This window comes from Perca fluviatilis, chromosome 22, assembly GCF_010015445.1.
Source record: "Perca fluviatilis chromosome 22, GENO_Pfluv_1.0, whole genome shotgun sequence".
In the NCBI taxonomy this organism is placed as follows: Eukaryota; Metazoa; Chordata; class Actinopteri; order Perciformes; family Percidae; genus Perca; species Perca fluviatilis.
The window spans coordinates 21,505,710-21,527,061 of NC_053133.1; the positions used below are offsets into that span (position 1 = coordinate 21,505,710).

At 40.3% G+C, this 21,352-nt stretch overlaps 1 protein-coding gene across 12 annotated transcripts in view; it reads right to left on the reverse strand.

Annotated features, from left to right (window-relative positions):
- myo3a (myosin IIIA) overlaps positions 1 to 21,352 on the reverse strand; it is a 60,229-nt gene that overhangs the window by 20,488 nt on the left and 18,389 nt on the right. For 6 of the 12 annotated variants that reach the window (XM_039789426.1, XM_039789423.1, XM_039789427.1 and 3 more), the window contains 16 exons: positions 19,150 to 19,226; positions 16,985 to 17,130; positions 12,886 to 12,951; positions 12,582 to 12,737; positions 12,112 to 12,153; positions 10,729 to 10,831; positions 10,024 to 10,140; positions 9,486 to 9,590; positions 8,684 to 8,767; positions 7,964 to 8,166; positions 6,767 to 6,865; positions 6,532 to 6,646; positions 4,058 to 4,184; positions 3,409 to 3,619; positions 3,022 to 3,169; positions 697 to 850 (listed from right to left, as the gene is read on the reverse strand). In XM_039789426.1, coding sequence (XP_039645360.1) covers positions 697 to 850; positions 3,022 to 3,169; positions 3,409 to 3,619; positions 4,058 to 4,184; positions 6,532 to 6,646; positions 6,767 to 6,865; positions 7,964 to 8,166; positions 8,684 to 8,767; positions 9,486 to 9,590; positions 10,024 to 10,140; positions 10,729 to 10,831; positions 12,112 to 12,153; positions 12,582 to 12,737; positions 12,886 to 12,951; positions 16,985 to 17,130; positions 19,150 to 19,226 — 1,953 coding nt within the window. The remainder of the gene's footprint in view (positions 1 to 696; positions 851 to 3,021; positions 3,170 to 3,408; positions 3,620 to 4,057; positions 4,185 to 6,531; positions 6,647 to 6,766; positions 6,866 to 7,963; positions 8,167 to 8,683; positions 8,768 to 9,485; positions 9,591 to 10,023; positions 10,141 to 10,728; positions 10,832 to 12,111; positions 12,154 to 12,581; positions 12,738 to 12,885; positions 12,952 to 16,984; positions 17,131 to 19,149; positions 19,227 to 21,352) is intronic. The other 6 variants (XM_039789433.1, XM_039789424.1, XM_039789428.1 and 3 more) reach the window with 3 other exon arrangements.

Genomic DNA, 21,352 nt, shown 5'->3' on the forward strand with positions numbered 1-21,352 from the left:
TTAATTATCGCCACAACCACCACAAATATAGTCTCGGAAGCTCATAAGTATATTTTTTAACGTCATCATCAACATTAATTGATTATATACACGTTTGAATATCAAACACATGCTGTTCTCTCTGGCACTTTACTCTGTGGAGCTATATGATTTATTTATTTTGATTAGGACAATGCACATTAATCAACATTTCCGTAAATGTACCAGTGTTAGCCAGTCAGCTAATTTTCAACTGTAGTCCTAGTTACCTAGCATGCATGTCTTTATGGTGGGAGGAGCACCCGGAAGAAACCCATGCAAACACAGGGAGAACATGCAAACTCCACACAGAAAGGGCTGGAACAACCAGGATTTGAACCCAGAACCTTCTTGCTGTGAGGCAGAAGTGCTAACTACTGAGCCACCGTTCTGAAGATTAACTTCTGTTTTTGATCACTATAAAAAAATAAATATAAGGGGGATTCGACTTTGTTGAGCCCTTTAAGGTAGTGAAACACAAGTTTCAGATCTGTTGATTTTGGATATAAAATGCGAGGGCACAAAATTAGCCTGTAGTCTCCCCTTGCTCCACAAGACCCTTGTTCTCATTTGTATCTGTGAGGTTGGTAAATACTGAACATTAAAAGACATGGAGAGAACATATGATAGAGGGTGCTACTGAGCAAGACCTCTGATTGTAAGCTGAAGACCACTGACCTACGAGGGTCTGGTCGGTGGCCTGGGGGAACCGACTCTCCTCATCCAGGAGCGAGAGCATCCCCATGGGTTTCTGCAAGAACAGGTCCAGGAGGGGCCGGTTGTCCTCGTACTCAATCATCCGAGCATCCACCTCCTCATTCAGGTACTCATCCTGGACAGAAATGGCACACACAGTAAATATAGGCTATATCGATGACGTTTCATTTCTGGGATTGCTCCGGTGCCGCCAGAAAATCCACCGGATGTCCCTCATTTCGGCCGGATGTCCGTTACCTTCCACTTTCTTTGTGTTGTAATTTTAATAGGGGTAAAACTCCGGTGGATTTATGAGGACTATGATTAACTGCTCCTCAGATCTCTGCAGGGTATCTGTCCAATCTGAGTTTTCTGTTGCACAACTAAAACAACTTTTGAACGTACACATGTTCCACCAAAACAAGTTCCTTCCAGAGGCTATTTTGCAGAGGCACTGTCATTGCGTCTGGTGTCTAGTGCCACCCAAGACGATTGTGATTGGTTTAAAGAAATGGCAATAAACCAGAGCACGTTTTTCTCCCATCCTGGGAATGCTGTGTGGACTAGCCAGACCCTCCTCCGCCGCGCTGTGGAAGAAGGTCCTGCAATGCAAGACTACAGTGAATATAATCCTGGCTTTATAGTTGAATACAACAATTTTCCATTTTATTGTGCCATACAATGTTCTCAGTGTGTCTAAATACTATATATAAAGTTTGGAGGAAATGTGACTTCCTAATATCAAATCTGTTTATAGTTGTTGTTGTCCCTCTATTATGGGACACATAAATGGTCTTCTTGTGCTGAACCAGCTTCAAGGCCATAAATGTTTTGGGAAATACGGCAGGAAAAGGAGCTGGTTGTTTGGCCACATAATAATAAATGTCAGGAACAAGAATGAACACTGATTTCACTTTTAGAATAAAGAACCTCAATTTAAATGTAATATAGGAAAAGGGATGCCAAGTTTTGACTTTTTTCTTATTCATCTAACATTTGTCACCTGGATCACTGTTACCTGAAAAATAATTGAGCCTTAAATAGAATACCATGTTGGCACGATAGTGCAGAAGTGAACATGATGTTGGGAAAGCCTTCCTGCTGCACAGCTGTAATGACAGGCCAGCATTGTAAAGCCAAATGCTGTTTGTATTGTTCTGGGGTTTCATTTTGTTGACTGTTAAGTTGACAAGTAATTAGATTTTTTTTTTCTTGTTTTGTTTTGACTTAGTGCTATTATGTAATTTCCAGGAATACCAAGTGTACCTTTCTATCCAAACAGTCATTTTCTGTTGTGTTTATTATTTTAATGTCATGTTTGAATGTTTAAAAAACCAAAAGTCAGAGTAAGAGAGACACTAGAGACATCTGACATCATAAACTGGCTATCAGCCAAACAATAACAAGCCAATATGAATGCCAGCATGTGTTGCCTCGTGATGTATTGTACTTGGTGACACACTCCCCTCCCCCACCCTTCAGATAAATCTGGTCTGGAGGGCAAACTGAGCAAAGGCCTCCATTTTATATTCAGCTAACCTGATCACATCAGGTTGACTGACTCTCAGAGCGCCCAGTATGACTCAGCAACATTACAGGAGACTTCTATTCGAAGAAGAAAAGGACTAAATGGGAACAAACAACATCAAATCAGCGTGCTTATTTAAGCATGATGTTCACACTGCGAGGTAAAACCAACCACATCAGGAAATCTGCAGATGGATTGGGACAATATGTGGCCATGTGCAAACATACATGGAAACCTACAATCTGCTTTATTTTACTGTAGATGTTAGGTGATGCTTATTAATGTCATCGCCGACTACATATCCCCTATGCTCAGTATATATGGTGGCAGTATAGGACAAATGTATTTCTGGGCCTGGTGCCAACAATACCCAGGAGTGAGATTAAGTCAAACGCTAACTGTCTTCAACTCCTAATTGACCCTCATTGTGGATGATTTATAGCCCCTCTCCATGGGTGAGACCAAATCATTTAACATTAGCAAACCATTCTCTGCCCCCCCCCCCACCCTCAAGCCAAACATACCCACGAGACTGCATAAAAGGGAGAAGAGCGAACCTCATTCTCCCATAAATAAAGACAGCAGCATATTTTACCCTTGCCATCTCTGTTAAAGCGCAGAGTGACAAATGATGGCATGTTATCACTATCTGGATGGAAATGGGGTAGTACCAAAGGGACAAATGCATGCAAAGTGCTTTCCGGGAGTGTCTCAAGCACTCGGAAAGCGTTCTTTGATTTCAGTGATAGATTAGGGTGGATGCTGGTCCAAGGCTTTACCTGTTCCCAAGCGAATATATGCTGGTTGAAGTAAAACTGGATCTGCTCGTTGGCGATGTTGATGCAGAGCTGCTCGAAAGAGTTCTTCTTGAAGTTCTCGAAACCAAAGATGTCCAGGATGCCGATGTTAAATCCCTTGTCGTCCTCTCTGTTGATGAAAAGTCACTTTATTTAAATGCATTTCTCATTTTAAAAGTCTGTTTACTGGTTTTGCCATTTGGTCCACTGAAGTTTGAAAGCATCCAAAAGAATATATAGGTAAATATTATTAGCGAAAAAAGGGGTTAGACACATACTTTTACATCCATAAAAACTGTCTGAGATGACCTCATTCTGCATTCATGACAGCCAAACACACCACATCACACTTTCTGCTCCTGATCTCACCCTGGGTGGCTGTCAGGACGCAGCAGCGCGTTGATTCTGTTGACAATCCAGCTGAAGAGGCGGCCGTAGAGAGCCTTGCCCATGGCGTCTCTCACCTCCGCCGCCTTTTCCACCGTGTTGGGCCTGACGATGGTCTCTCCCCGGGCCACAACACAGTGGGAGGTCAGGGCTTCCTGGAGCTCGTCTGAGCGGATACACAGCAGTGATGCCACTGAAGGGACATAAGATAAGGAATGGGATGAAAGTTAACATTTCTAAAGTAGAATGAGTGCAAGCAAAACATGCAGGGGTGTGCAAATGTCCAACTTCGTGTAGGTGATGAAGAACACTCATGTTCTCTTGCTCATCGATCAGATCAAATTAATAAACCTCATCTCGACAGCTTTGTAAATTACCAGTCAGCACAGATGTCTATATTTCGAAAATATATTGCTGAAGGGAAACAATGTCCCGTAAAATCTAACCATTGCAGATGTATGTTTGGTCATGATGCTTCTGTAATGCAGCAATAGCTGATGGATGATTTATCTCACAACAGTTTAATGGAAAGGAGCCGAAGGAGGAGGATAAGGAGTGTAGCAGAAGAAATTAAGACTCAAGTTTGGTTTTATAACATCATACACCATGCCTCTCTCTCTCTCTCTCTCACCGTTCTCCAGGACAGAAATGTTGGAGATGTCACTCTTGTCTGTTTGGTGCTCAGAAGCAACCGGAGAAAATTCAATATCCCCTGAGTTGAGGATGGCAGCCAGAGTGCTGTAAACACTGCCCAGCTCCTGCAGAAGTGATAGACAGTGATTTACTGTAGAAAAGGGCTGGGAGACAGTAGGTTACCTAACATTAGGTACATTGTACAACCTCATGTACTGACATATCCGGATTGGAAATTAAAAAGACTATAATGTCCGTTTTTCTACTTTACTCTATTATCTTATATAACACAGTAGTACTTGAATCAGACAGGTCACCGTCACAAAGTATCAGCACATTAGAGTGCAGTGATTTTTTTGGGCTCCGTTCTGGCACTTTCTAGAGAATGTAGACAGTTATCGTATGTGTCAGGTTAGGCCAGATTCTTAAACTTTTTGCTAGCATCTTCAAATTCATCCATCCATAAATTGGCAGGTATCAGAGATATATTTTTAACAACTCCTGCATATTAATCCTTAGTATCTCAAATTAGTCATTTGTACCCTCAAATTATTAATGTTTGTACACAATTTTTGCTCAAAATTGTCATATGTGGTTGCTGTGAACGCTAATGAATTATTTCAATTTAAGCAATGTAACATACAGTAGTCGTCCATTATATTAAGATGGCCAATCAAATTTCCTTTTAGGATATGACTGATGTTGTTTGTCTGGAATAAATAGACAAGCTGGTTAGCTAGCATTAGCTGTGTTAGCCTCTATAGGCTAAATAGACATAGTGTCATTTAACAAACCTTACATTTTCATATATTTATTAAGAAAAGAATAGTTTAGAGATGTCAAACTGTGATCGTTGGGCACCAAAAACGTCAACAAAAGTAAGATTTGAAAGAATAAAATGCAATTTGTAATTTGTAAACGTGTCTACTACTCTATTAATCTGAGTGTCCTGACGCATGCACTAAGAACTCTTCTAATGGCCAGTTACTACTAATATGCCAAAACCTTAAAATAGATAACCTTGACTCAAAGATCATCTTCATACACTCTGTGATTTCATGCAAGACGAGACGTACTGTAGGAGAGAAGGTTGTTCCTCCAGTGCTGCCAAGTGATTACAGGATAAGTACTATTGACGTCCAGATCCCAGAGGCAATCAGTTCTTTGGGCCTCATTAGCCTTCACAATGCCAACAGCTGACTGCCTACATGTGCCTGCAGCTTCATGCTCCATCATCCATGTAGTGGACCTTAAGAATTACTAATACACTAGATTTAAATTTTATGCATTTATGTTTTGAGAGCTTACTTGTTAGTATAATTGCTTTCATGTTGTATTTTAGTTACACACTGACTTTTATACATTTCACATATAATACAGGAGTGTGAGAACTTGTCTATATGAATGTTAGGATAGGATAAGTTGTGCTGTGAAACAGGGCGCAAACTATGGGGGAGCTAGGGGGAGCTCGGCTCCCCTTAATAAGACATGGGCTCCCCTGAAAACGTGATTTGTGAAATTTTGGGGGGTCTCTAAAAAATATTGACAATGTGTCCATTTGACATGCAATTTCAGTTTTGTGTAACGTGATCATCGTGGATTATAATTGGTGGTGGTGTAAAATTGCAAAAATATCATTCATTCATGCATGACGGCGATTTAAACCTAATTCACTTCAATAAAGATAGGCAGCACTGCGGTGCAAATTCAACTCATGTTTAGTACATGTTAACTTAAAGATTCGTAATAAAAATATAAACGTTGGAGGCCATTAATCGGCGCGCAAAGTCCTTGAAATCCATTCTGCAGTTAGCATCATATAGCCATTGCAAAAAGAAAACAAGGCCGTTTAATTCATTTAGTTTTTTACTAAGAAATTGTGTAGTGTTTGACGTTAATAGCACGACCGATTCAGCTGCTGCAAGCCCTGTTGGCACACCTCCCGCCAGGGTGACAACGCAAGAAGAAGCTGAAGAAATAATGTCCTCTCTGGCTGAAGGTGGAGGTGGTAACAGCTCGTCAGAGGCCGGTCACCATCCTAACCCCTCTTGCTCCTCTCTCCCGTTAAATTGGAAGAGCCAGCAGTGGAGAGACTGAAAGAGCCCATATACATGGCTGTTTGTTAAGGATGGAAGCTTGGGGTGCGTCACTTCATTGAACGGAGGAATTATGGTATTCTTCGGTAGCCTGAGTAACTTTAACCGCTGTTCATGTGAAATCTCAAAGACAGCCTGATGCTTTGTTTATAGACTATTTGTGGGTGGCTGTTTGATAAAGTATAATAGGGTAAATCCTGTAAAGTGCATACACTTGTAGCTGTGATGTATCTTTGTAAATCATTGTAAGTCGCAAGCGCACAACCCCCCGCGCCCGTGAAAAAAAGGGGCTCCCCCAAAGGCCACGGTATAGTTCAAACACTGCTGTGAAACCACTTTCATCTTTTTGGCCAATAATTAATGCAGTAGTTTTTACCTCCAGGGTGAATCCAATGACTTTGAAACACTGCTCGACTGCATCAAACTGCTCCTTGTAGAAGGTGTTGCTCACTATGTCAGGCCCTAATTTAATATGCTCATTACACAGATACCTGCAGATCAAAAAGAAAAATGCAGAGATCAGGATCGGGGTCTCGGGAAGTAGGATGTGTGCAGCGTGTGAGTAGGAAATAACAGTGTTTAGGAGAAGGGCTAAGGAATGTCAAACCTACTTAGGTGTTTTGCTGTCAGAGAGCTTGTAGTGGGCTAGTTTCTTCCTGTCAGCCAGGCCAGCATAAATGTAGTAGAAGATGTGGAAGTTCCTCTCCCCTCTGTAGAAACACACAAACACTTGACTGCTCAGAAAAGGTCTTAAAAGCATGTAATCTCAGTCCTGTTACTCATTTGATGAATGTCACTTTTACTTTGCAAATATAAGACTATTGCTGCGTTCGCATACTTTTTCATTTTTATTTTTGGTACGTACTGCAGCTGCCCTTACAAAGTGTGTTCTGTTGCATGCATTATGCAAACAATTGGGACATGCTACTTCCTTCATAAACATTGCGCCTTGAACTTTGAACTTCTTGCTATCTACTGCAATCCAAAGCACGACATTTGAATGAGCAATCATCAGGCTGCGCTAAAGGAGCGTCACCAACGGACGCCGATCAAATGCCTCTGGGCGCAATTGGATAGACCTAAAACCAATCAGAGCGATTCTATTCTTTTTACACTTCATTTATATAACTTACAATATTATTTATGGATATATTTATACTTTTGACTTGTCTAATAAACATTTTAATACATTTTGTCAGTTTAGGGGCTCCACAGTACAACGCCAGTGAAAACAGCTGTACGATGTCTCCTGTACCTCTGCTTTGTCTGCCAACTTGAATTCACCTTGTTTGCTTCTTTCCCCCCAAATTAGTATCCAATAACAGGCTACAGAAAAGTGTAGCTACACACAATGCTTGCAGACAAATCAAACCCTCTGAACAGGGTGTCTGCTTTCTAATGAAATACTCAAGTCTGCCTTTGAAGCTCCACAAAGGACACTTCCAAGACCAGAATCTTTGATCAAACAGGAAATAAGCTAGCCCCTCCACTTGACCTGGTCCACTCCCCAGACACATGATAAGAAGGAAAGAAGGACTGATTAAAGTGCAGGCTGAAGGCAAATGCCACTGTTTTCAGATGGAGGAATAGAGGTGAAAGGAAGAGAGACAGAGTCTATTACGCACTGATCCCTGACCAGCAGGCAGGAAAAAAAAAACCTTGTTCCTGAAATGTTCTTTCAGAAAAGGTACGGAGACATGATTTCAATTTCTATGAACGTCATCGTCAAATGAAGGTTATAACAGTAAGTGTCATGAGGTTGCTTACATTGTACAATAATTACAACGAATGAAGAAAGTGATATTTACACTGCCTGGTGGATGACCCTGGATTTCTCCAGCAGGTACTCGGATATCTGCGCTCCGACCACTGTTCCTCCGCAGGTGAACTTCATCTCCAGGTACTTGCCAAAGCGGCTGGAGTTGTTATTGATGACGGTGCAGGCGTTTCCAAATGCTTCCACCAGGCTGTTAACGAGAAGGATCTTCTCCTGGAGCGTCTGATTATTGGCCTGAATAAAACATTATTCCGGATAAGTAACTGGGAAATTAATATAGTGGAAGTAATAGTGCTATTGTCAAAAAATGGTGCATACATTTCTGCCATGTACCTTTCTATTCATGTTATTTCCATCAAAAGTGTCACTGCCACTGCTTATTTCATTTCAGGATCTTTCTTTTCAATGTGGTCGCAAATCCTGACTGGCATCAGCTGGAACCTCAAATCAACTGATCATAGGATGTGAGTTCATTTTATTTAGCTCACACTCATATTCACAGTGGGTTGCAGATTTGCAGGTTCTCAGTTCAGGACACACAGCTGTTGCACAGATCAAAACTGTCAAACTATTTTGGGTAAAAGATGGCCTGGTGGTCTGAGACTCATCAATCAAATTATTTATCCTTTTCAGTGGTTTGTAAGTTTTCGTCAGTCATAATTATTCCCTTTTAGATGTCAAATGGGAAGGACATTAATGTCACATCACGAGTGCAATGTTAATTAAACGTTGTATTTACTGTATGACTCACCTTGCCAAGTACTGTCAGCTGCTGTACCAATAGATGAGCACTCTCTGTTTTCCCAGCTCCACTTTCCCCACTGATCACAACACACTGTACACAGGAAGACACAAAGATTGTCGAAATATTTACGACCCCTCACTGACTGATTCAAAATAAAATAATAATAAATGTAATAATAAAAAAACCCTAATGATGCTACTCATATTGCTCAACCTACACCTCCTCATACAAATACTACCGGAACTACTTTATCACTATTACCAACTAAACTAGAGCGGCACAGATTAATCGATTAGTTGTCAACTATTAAATTAATCGCCAACTATTTTGATGATTGATGAATCTTTTTTTTGTCATTTTTTTATGAAAAAAAGGAAACATTCTCTGATTCCAGCTTCTTAAATGTGACGTTCTTTTCTCCTCAATGACAGTAAACTGAATATATCTGAGTTTTGGACAAAACAAGACATTTGAGGACGTCATCTTGGGCTTTGGGAAACAATGATCAACATTTTATTTATTTTTTATCATTTTTCTGACATTTCCTGGACCAACAACTAATTGATTAATTGAGAAAATAATCAAAAGATTACGTGTCTATGAAAATAACTGTTAGTTGCAGCCCTAAATTAAGCTAGATTTTTTTTTTTTCACTAAATGCTAAAATGACACAAGTCTTGTCTCCATTTGTGCGGAAAGCTGGTTAACTCAGAGATCACACTGGATTCATCAAAACAAGTTGAGTTCAAAGCTACTTTCAGCACTCAGGGTGCTATAAAATAATAATTGAGTACTTTGACTACATTACCTGGTCTGCATTGTACGACACCATGGACTGGTAGGCGATATCGGCCACAGCGAAGATGTGCGGTGGGTTAACTGTACGCTTAGCCCCTATGTACATCTTGGTGTACTATGAAGAGGGTTGACATTGAAAAGAAAAAGAGAATTTAAAGCATGCATATGAATGTAATGGATACCATAATGTAGATATAATGTGGAAGAAAATAAACGTCCTAGTCCGGCCATTTAACACATTGTACTTTTGTTCTGGGAGGAGAGGAATGAAAAATAGCTACAAACTTGAGGCAAATAAAAAACATGATGAAGAGGAAAATACAGTCAGTGAGGTATGGCAGAGGTAGAGAAACAGGGGCAGAGTGTGTGTGTGTGTGTGTGTTTGTTTGTTGTTTGTTTGTGTGTGTGCGCAGCTAAATGGGATGCAGCCGACTGAAGAACTGCAGAGGCGCTAATGAGATATGCTAGGCTACATTCAGTGCATTATTGACCAAATGTATGAGCACAATTGCGTTAAAGAAACACACAATATGCCTATGTGCACCGACCTGGGATGTGTAAATCTCCATCTTATGGAAAGGATTGACTGCGATGAGGATGTCTCCAACATACGTGTAGATTTGATCTCGTCCATAGCGAGTCTGGAGCTGCTCTGTGACCGTGTTCTGAAAAAGATTCACACAACAGGCAAAAAATGTCTCCTCCACAAATTTATATTGTCAGAACCATATTATGAGCGATAACAAGCAGTTTATTAGCTTATGTCCTAACTCAAGTCAAGGCCGGTGACGCCTGCTGCGTCAATGTATTATCTCCACGTCATAAGGTGATTCATTCTCCTGTCTTCTTCACACAGCCAAGACAGGTACATCAACAACAGCAGGGCAGCACTACCTCCCTCATACCGGCAGAGCTCCTCAACTTGAGGGATGGGTGGAAATATCCGCTGGCAACTGAGACTGATTGTATCATTCAATACGTCAATGCAGCGCTCATATATGATAAATTGCTCTAAAAGTTATTTGTGTAAAAGATGTTTCAGTGCACGTCTCACTCACAGCATAGGTGATCAGGGAAAATGTTGCTGAATGTTCTAGTTAACAGTGGAGGGAAAAAAACGGCCTTAGATTTTGTCTGTATACATATTTTATAGTACCATTAGCAAACCTCGGAGGCAATCACCACTACTATCATTATTGTTTTGTTATTGAGATATATTGTTATGTCAACGATCAGACTGGTGACTTTCTCACCTCATCCAGAACTTCTAGGGTGGCGAGGTCCTCCACCTCATCGGGGTCAGTCTGTGTCTTCATGTGGCCTCCTCTTTTAGTGTGGATGCGTTCATGCCTAGAACTCACAAAACCCACAACCAACTTTCACTGAGCAATGAACGTACAGTAATGTAAACATGACAATACAGCCAATGGTATTTGCTCAGGGAAAAGTGGTACATCTCTTCACTTAAAACAAACCCTAAACAAAGTAAATATAATCAAAGCTTTGACTTGATAAAGATCTAAATATAAATATAATAAATAAATGTTATACCCCAAAGCATTAATTCTGAACTATGGCACCCATCCGTATGCAGTTCCATTTTCTCCTGCTGGACTCCTGAGACTAAATGGTGGTTTTTACTAGGTGTAGGAGGCCAAAAGCTAAATTAAATACACTTAAACCACATCTTGATAAATGTCAAATCTGCCTCTTCAGTCCCATTTTTACTGGTCACCTCACACCTTTCAAGTATCTTTCTTTTCTTTTCGGCAATAAACCAACAGACCAGATCATTCATTGATGTATTTACCCTTTTACAAACTCAACATTGTAGGGAAATTGTACCAGTTGTACCAGGAGGCCTCAATCATTTAACATATTTACTCAAAATGACATGACTTCTGAACTTGATGGCTAGTGTCTGCTCGGTTTAAAGTGACAAATAATTTTAAATAATAGCTAAAAGAAATCTGGAATTATCAAAATGCCAGCAAATTCAGTGCTGCAGTTAAGATGACGGCACTAGCTTTAAGGCTAAGCAGCACCTTGTTATAAAAGACTGTGGATTTTAGGAATACCTCATTACAGTTCACTGTTTCCTCATATAATGAGATGTCAGAATAAGTTTGATTATGTCTGATTACCAGCCATTATTTAGTTGATAATGGTGGTCATTTCCCATTGTATTTTGTGTCATTTAAACTGTATGTATTTCTAATATATTTTCTTTTATCTTTCTAGGCCTCCTTCCCTTTTCCCTAAGAGGCTTTGCCACTTGTCAGGTCTCCATTATAAATAAGAACCTGTTCTTAATGACTTGCCCTTTAAAAATAAAGTTGAAATAAAGGGTAAGTTAATGATGATAGCTGGTGAGGTCTGGAGCTCATTAACTAGTAAATGACAGGAGAGTTCAAAACGAAAAGGAAAACAAAATGAAAACAACATGAATCATTAGACAGACAACAATGTTTACAATGGCAGGGTGGCAGCATATAACCAATCTAATAATCAACCCATGTAGTTGACTGCAAATACATGTGTGTGCACAACTACAACAAGCTCTGACTGGACAAAAAAAAGAAGCCAATTATCATCTACTCCTACTGCGGCATTAAGGTCATTTGGGTATTTGTTACCTGTCATTACTGTCTGTGCTCCTGTCTGTCTTTCCATGATGGCTTAAACAACAAAAATAAGATTAACGTTTCACAACCGTACGGGTAATTCACACTTTCTGGGCCAACATCTTGACTTATGTGACACACACTGTGCAGCCCGCACCTCGAGTGAAGCTGGAGCAGGAGTGAGCTGTTGTTTATGTGAGAGTGACAGGGCTTGTTAAACATCCAGCAAGAAGGGTAATTTGGATTATTCTGTCTGCAAAAGCTAAACTGCAGCCTAACATATCAAACCCACTGACAGGAAGGCTTGCAGACTTTTAAGTTTTTCTTGGGTTTTATAGCTAAATCTATCAACCACTTTATGGTGTGTGAGTATTCTACTCACACTGCTAGACAAGGATGAGTAGTGCAACTCTGAACACAGATACACGTAGGAATGGGACATTTTGGAAAGGGAACACATGCAAATACTGTTCCGTCAGTACCTTGTTTTATCAACGACTCCGATTTGTTGGTTGAGATCAATGAGTTCAATTAACTGTTTCTGCAGTATTTTCTCTCTGTCAACAATCTGTTTGATGAACACATGCTGGAGCAGGTCTAGCACATTTGGTCTCAGCTCAAAGTCCTTAATCAGACATCTGAGGGGAGGAAGAAGAAAAAGGTAGAGGGAGGAGGAGTGCAATACATTCCTTGGATTTATATTCAAAGTGTGCCTGGTCATGTACCATCAGTGTAAATATTTATTATTCACAGAGGCGTAACAAGCACACTGGCATCCACACTCACTTGCAGATGAAGTCATTAAATTCGTCTGACCAGAGCTCCGGCTGGTGGAGAGTAGGTGGAGGATTTCTGTTAAAGAAGAGAATTGGAAAGATAAATGAAAAAGATAAGATGAGATGGGATTTACGCAGACGGGCCGGAGAACAAAAGTGTAACGGTGGACTGAAGTCTTGACTATTCGACATCGAGGACATACAAAGGCATTTCTGCGGTGGCATGAAGCAAGATACAGCTGATTTTATGACATAAAATCAGTAGTCTGTAACACTGGCTATCCACCCGGTTAGCTCAGTTGGTAGAGTGGGCGCCCATATATAGAGGTTTAGTCCTCAACGCAGCGGGCCCGGGTTTGATTCCGACCTGCGGCCCTTTGCTGCATGTCATTCCCCCTCTCTCTCCCCTTTCATGTATTCAGCTGTCCTGTCAAATAAAGGCCTAAAATGCCCAAAAAATAATCTTAAAAAAAAAGGTAACACTGGCTATCAAATATATAACCAGATCTTAAAAATCTACAGTTTCTCCTGTAAAAAATCTCATTCAAACAGACACACGTCGTTAAAGGGTCAAGTGTAACAAGGCCTCACAGTCTGCAAACAGCCGAGCTAATTTGCTATAATTCCTCGTTCTGCTTTAAGTACATTTTTACAAGAGGGGTTCCTGGCAAGTGGTGGGGAAGTCAATGCTGCCTGCTAATGTACTGGGCCTTTTTCACATTTGCTCTGACAGTGATAAATTGGTCTAATGAGGGGACATGCATCTCCTGTTTATCACGCAACACACCCAATATAGACAGCAAATGCATGAGACCTTTATTTGGAGTCTGTTCTGGTAATTCTGCGACTATTAAAGTGTGTTTCTTATCACGAAGACAAACCGGTTCTTGTGGAGACACAGAGACACACTTAAATTAGAACTATTTAGAGTTTTTAATTCCCTGGATACAAAGATGAGGATGTGATTGTATCCTAGTAACCTGTTTATACCCCCTCTTACACAAGTAAACTTTGTATTTAACCACTGCATCCTATCCTAGTATTTGAGGCAAATTCAAGTCTTCTCTTTTGCACTCCATGAAGGATAATGCCTAAATCTTTACACGTGTGCATAATTAGAAGAGCACTTTTAATCTTTAACCTGCTCCAGAGACTGACGCCTTGAGCAGGGATTTGACTTCTGCACATACACCGTCATCCCAATCCGTCCACGTCTTTCAAGTCAAAGTCAGAGTCCTACTTGTGTTGGTGTATATGGTTTATTTTTCAGGTGCAATATATTTGTATTTTGAGTTGAGGTCTATGTGGTGAATGTCCAAAAGAATATATAGGCTGTCTGTTGAATAATAAACCATGTAGACATAGTAGGGCTGGACAATATATCGATATTATATCGATATACATGAGACTAGATATCATCTTACATTTTGGATATCGCGATATGGTGATATGACACAAGTGTTGTCTTTATCTGGTTTTCAAGGCTACATTACAGAAAGTGAGTAAGTGATGACATTTTCTGAACTTAACAGACTGTTCTAGCTGTTCTATTATTTGTCTTTAACCCCTCAGTGGTTAGTTGACATCCTTGATGATTATTTAGCAAAAGTCTAATTGTGTAACTATTATGTGAAAGCACCAATAGTCAACCCTACAATATCGCCGCAATATCGACATTGATGTATTTAGTCAAAAATATTTTGTGAGATTTGATTTTCTCCATATCGCACAGCTCTAAGATATAGTACTGTATATATGTAGACTTGTTATATGTTCACAAATGACCACATACAGTAGATATTTGAAAACTTGTAGATGAATATAGATTAATGTGAATGTAATGTTTATGAGAAGCTACACTTGCTACTGGTGCCTACTACTACAGTTACTAACTAAAACAATTACTGTATCGAGCCTCAGAAAGGTAGAATTTGCTGCAGGAACACTGCATTGGATTGTGTTTTTCTGTACTGTATTATATTGCATTGTGTCTAGCTTTATGGTAAAATTACAGTTAGAAACTACAATATACTGTAAACAACAGCAATAACAAATGTATTCAGGCATTGTAGAAAACACATTACAATGAGGGTTGGCCTTGATGATCTTTTGTTTCTATTCGATACTGTTTAAGCTAACCTAAATTAAAAAAGACAGGATGTGGTTGAATCAATGCCCTTAGCGTGGCTTGTTCCCCAAGACTGCTTGATGAGTGAACCCAGAGTAGTGAGAGGAGGGAAGTGAGGAGTGTGAACAGACAGCCTGAAGCTCTGGCTGCAGCAGTCACATAGATTCTGAGGAAGCTGTGTGATGTCTCCTGTGGAGCACGACCCCCAGAGCAAATACACAGGACAGCTATGTCACAGGAGCTGTCTGATATGTGTATGCGTGTGTGTGTGTGTGTGTGTGTGTGTGTGTGTGTGTGAGAGCACAGTCTTTCAGGGCACCAATGGACAAAGCGCTGTGCCGTTCAGATGAAAGTGACGGTAAATGCTTATGCAGCTCTCACACTGGAATCAGGAGACGATAAACAATTACTTTTCACCTTCAGCCCACAGAACACACAGATGAGAAGAGGATGGCTGTGCTCTCAGCCTCCACCCACAGGATGAATGGGATCAGTGCCGGGGGGGTATGAGGGGGGAGTGGGTTGTGAGCAGAAAAAAGCCATTTGAAATGAAAAGACAGTACTTTGTCTGGCGAGTCTGTATAGAGAATCAAATCACCGTGTTGGGGAGCAGGAGATAGCTTTTCTGCACTGCAGTGTAGCAGCAATACCCAGTCTTCACATTCTGACAGTCTGCACCAGTGCAGTGACTAAAAGAATCTACTTGGTTGTGTAAAACCATTGTCTTTTTTTCCAGGCCTTTAAAAAACAGCAGTGATGCAATGTAACCAAGCACATTTACTCAAATACTATATTAAAGTACAATTTTGAGGTACTTGGGTATTTCCATTTTATGTTACTTTATACTTCTACCCAACTACATTTTGAAGGCAAATATTGTACTTCTTAGGCCATTACATTGACGTTACAGCTTTAGTTACAAGTTACTTAGTCAGAAGTAAGCAAGCAAGTTGGCACAAGATGTAAATCAACTAATAAATTGTGATATATTGTTATAGATTAAGCTACCCAGCAGTATATAAAGTAACTGAAACTGTGGTGACTACTTTTGCTGAAGTAAAGGATCCGATTTATCCAAAGCGACTTCCATTAAGTGTATTCAAATATGAGGGTACAAACTCGGAACAGCAAGAATCACATAGAAAAAGAACGTAGCTTCAGAAAAGCCAAATGTAAGTGCAAAAAGTTGTGTTTTATGTCTTCCAACACTGTTTTGTTTTATTTGAAGGATAAGCACAATTTCATGAACTTTATGTCATATGAAAATGGTGGGTTTATGTTTTATAATTACATATAATTTGCAACTATAGAATAAATGTACTGCCTTCTAAAAGATTACTGTAAATGATATATTCAAACTATACTTGCTTGGTCTACTGTGGCCAGTTGGTACCAGCTTACTGTATAATATATTCCTGCTTCAGTTCCTTCTCAGTTCATAAATTGTGATTAAGAAGTCCCCACGTTCATGTGCTTCACAGTGAGAAACATGCAGGATGTCAAAAGGATAAAGACACTGTTGTTTCATTACTTTGACACCATCATTAATCATTTATATCAACATAAGGGAGAAACGCAGGCTGCAAGTAATACATATAAATAGGGCTGTCTCCAAACACACAGTTATGTGTAGGCTAACAGTCACTTTGCCATAGGGAGGGGCATTCAGTAAAGTCAAAGACATTTACTTGTGAATCAAACTTATTTCAAACATTTAAAATTCTGTGCAACCTCCTAGTTCAAAAGTTTTATGAAGGCAGAATATCAGCAACTACAGTAGGGGCTTTTCTTTTACATAAACACATTCAGGGCAGCACAGTGGCTAACTGGTTAGCACCTTAAAGCTAGCACATGATCAGCACCAGGGTGTAGAGTATTGATTCAGAACAGTAAAATACACTTACATTGACGGTGGCAGGGTCAAGGTCACAGTCCCCTGATAGTGATGATAGATTGTTGCGTAGGTGTGATGGAGGCTCACCTGGGTATTTTGAAAAGGGCTCTCATTGGGTGGAGTTCGGAGAGGGGTGGGTCTCCATCTCCCAGCTCTATGGCGGTGATGCCGAGTGACCAGACATCACAACGAGCATCGTAGGTTGAGTCCAGCTGCTGCTCACATGCTATTACCTACAGCAGACAGAAGGGCAAAGGACAAAGTAATGTAACAAACAATATATTGTTACAGATTTACAGAAACAGCTACATATATTGGTCATGTTATAGTATGCCAATTCAAATTAGAATAAGCAGTATTAAGGAAATCTCTACTCCCTTTATCCCTAAATGCAGAAGATCAGATGATAGGTCTGATATCCTGTTGTAGAGTACATACTTCTGGACTAAAGTTGAAAACTTTGGGCCTACTTTCCTATTAGGGAGCCAATATTTGTGTTGTTAGTGGATTCTTGTTATTTTGTCAGCCCATGCACGCACGCCATTCACTAAACAAACAGGTAAGAGGGCAAAATGTATATTAAAATATCAAAAGAACCGAATATAGAGTGTAACAGAGCTCAGCCAAAGTCTCATCATCATCTGCTGTGGGCAATATAGTGTGCACACACAAAAGCACGCACACTCACAGTCTATCATCATTGTCCTTAGGGCAACATGGAATATATGAATATGAATCATCTCTGAGCGGGAGGCATGTATACCACACACAAATGCATACACACAAACACACATTCACCATCATTGTCAGTGGTATGAAATCAATATCATTTGTATTCACAATCCCCAATAGGCATATCATTATGTACACAACCAAATCATTACCAGATCACTAATAAGACATCCTGAAACACAAGTGTACGAGCCCACACACACACGCACGCACGCACACACATGCGCACACACACACACACACACACACACACACACACACACACACACACACACACACACACACACACACACTATTCTATCATACCTTTACATTACAAGCATACGGAACACACAAAAACATCTATGTCAAATTCCTTCTTCATGATGACTATTTGGCAAAAAATATTCCCCAAAAAGCCAAATATATACTATTAAAACAGCCTACATCATCAATCAATAAAGTCAATAAGAATAAAGCTCACCCCGAAATGTATAACATTGTGTAGATGCAACACAACTTACCCCACAACTCAAAGTTACATAACCAGATCTTCTTGAGAAAGTAGGTAAGACCGTGTCTGTGTAAATGCAACACTGTATATTATCCAGAAAAAAAAACTCTGAAAAGTCAGCAAAAATTGTTTTTGTTCTTGTAATAATAATAGTGTAGGTCCGTGTTTACAAATCACACTCCTGACATCGATAAACTTTTCAACCAAAGACTTTCTTGTCTAGAGAGTCCATCTGAGTGTACGTCTGCTACTTTGACGTACATTTTACACAAATGAGATTAAAATCCTTGAGTACAGAGTGGACACGTCATGTATATTCTAATGCACAATTTGCACAGCATGCAAATATTATTTAAGCAATGGATGTAGAAAAGTATAAGTTTACCTATCTTATCCCTACAAAGGTGGTTCATGTAATCGTTGAGGTTAAAGTGGGCAGACGAGTGGTTATGCTATGCCTCTAGTACGTGTTGAGGTTTTCCTGAAGTGTTGTGGGTTCAGTTCAATGAAATATAATATAAATAAAGGCTGTCTGTTTGATAAACACAAACATGCCTCTGCTGTTCAAGTTAGCTCTCAGCATGCTGTAAATTGTTACCGTTTCAAGTTTTTGCTGAACCTTCTTAACATTTAATCATTTCACTGCACAGTCAAGACGTCAGGTGATGCTTTTTGCTCATTCTAAAAACAGCTTTGTCTGAGAGTGTGGCCTTTTTTTCATTTGTGTGCCACATTTATGAGGAGAAAGTTACATTAACCTACCATAAAAAGCGAGGGAATGTGAGGGGATCATTTTATGATGTAACCATAGAGGGTATATGAACGGCTAGTGCACTGAGCTACGATTAGACAGGAGCCAAATGATGGAGGCCGTCCATTCCATTTATTTATTTTTTTTATGCACATTGTATTTGACGGTGTTATCTCTTTGATGATTATTAACTGTGGCTCACTGGGATCTTCTCCAGGCTAATGTAGTGGAAAGAGACATGGCTGCGGGAGCGTTTATAAGCCAGTTTTACTGTACCTCCGGAGCCATCCAGAAGGGAGTTCCCACAGAGGTGTTCCTCCTCAGACGGGTATTTGTCAGCTGGGCTGAAACACCTGCACGGAAGAGAATACACAGCTTAGACACTGTAGCCTCACTCTCAGGACGTGCGCTCAGGGGAGACAATTTGCACGATCCTAGAAACTTCCTCGACACGTGTTTTTTTGTATCCTTACAGACATCAGACCGGCTGTTAAAAGTGATGATCTGTGAAGAGGGAAATAGTGAACAGTAAACAGCTGGGTGCTGCTAAACTGAAATGGGACTGAATGGATCTCAGAGCTTTCTCACTGACAGAGCTGTCACTATAGTCACAAGGAGAAAAAGAACATACACACGGAGCCATCAAGCTGCAATGTTTTTGTTCCTTCAAATGATGGATTGCTTTGAATAACAAATTCTTGTGTGACTGCAGGTGATTTTCAAGAGCAGCATTTAAATACAATTCAGCTGTAAACAGGCGTTGGCAGCTGGAGACAACATTTCACCGTCTCTCAAAACAAGCTATTATGAATCCAAGCGATCCATGAGCATGTTAGCTTTATCTGTCAATATAAAAATTGGACAAAGGCATGTTGCAAATATCAAGTCAGACATATATACATTCAGCACAAATGAGACTGCAGAGAGACAGAGAGGACATGTGTGTCTTTCTGTGTGTGTGTTCATCGTGCGGTACAAAGTCTGACAAGGAATATGCTGACCCACAATTGTGACTTCAGTCCAGTCCAGACAAATCAGTGTTACACAACACTGTAATGTATCCCAGGGCTGGCTCAGCTGAAGCAGCAACCAGGACAAAAGCAGAGCCTTGAGACAATAGCGGCTAGCTACAAATAAAAAAGTGATCTTCTGAGGCACGACGTGCTGTTGCAGAACAATGTCTGTGTCCTGCACAGCATGTCGTGAATTATTTTACCTGAATCTGAAGCACACAGTTTCTGCAAAATCTAACTCTTTTCATATTGTGTAGAATGTGTTTTAGCAGTCAGACTTGCAGCATCAGAGCTTTGGGAATGCAAAGGGGTAATTTCTGAAAATGTACCAACAAAATACCCACGTCTGTTCAAAACATGACACGTGTGCAGACATGTGCACGGTTTACACAACATAAATGTATTTTCTAACAGCAACAGCAATTGTTTTTTTGGTAAAAGCTCATTCTAGGCACCCGGTTTTCGACGACTTCATTACTGTCGGTACAGTACAGTAAATGCACTGCTGCTCTGTCGCTGCTGGTGGGTTAAAGCCAGAGGTGGAGATGAGCAATGCAGAGGAAAGATTCTGTGGCAAAAAAAATTGAAATGGATTAGAAACATGTGCAGGAGGGGACATTTCTTTATGCATAAGGCTGCACAAACACAGGAGTACTCACATGTTGTCACCAAACCACTAAACAGAAACACTTGAACCCACATTAGTGAGAACAAACCCATAGTCCAATCAAACACACACACAAGTCTGCTACAATATACATAATATATATGAGTGTGTGAGGATACCGAAACACAAAGAGACCACTATTATAGCTCTCACAGCCCCTCTCTTTCCACTACATTAGCCCTGACTATGGGCCTGGTGGGCCACACTTAATAATCATCACAGAGATAACGCTGTCAATTAGAATATTCATGAGAGACTCATGAACGAACAGCGCCTCTCATTCTTGCACTGCTTTTTTTTGGATCCATCTCTTTGCTATTTTGTTTCTCTGCTGGTGATGAGTCACTGCGGGGGCTTTATCTCTTCAGCTGCTTAGTGTAGCGTACAGCCCTCCACATGAAAAACCATTAATCCCAGCGTGACGCAGTGCCAGCGTGACGCAGTGCCAGCGTGTAGCACGAGTCGGCTTCTTTTTTCCCCGCAGTTTTCGTCACTCTGCACGTTTTTATACACGCCGGCCTATTTCTAAACTGCTGCACCGGTTTTTGTTTTTCTGATGGCGTCATCACCAATATCTGATTGTTCAACTGACAGTGATGTTAAAGTCTTGCAAACCAGCTGTAACAGAAGATGTTACAGTCTTTTTTGTGTCTGCTCTGTAAACGGCCTGAGAGAGATTCCACTGTGCTGCCAAATTTTTTAATTGGCAAAGACTTAATTGGCAGATTATTACAGAAGAAGTCAACAGCTTATCTGCTCAGTTCGCTGCCACATTCGTCTCAGGTGGATGACATGGCAT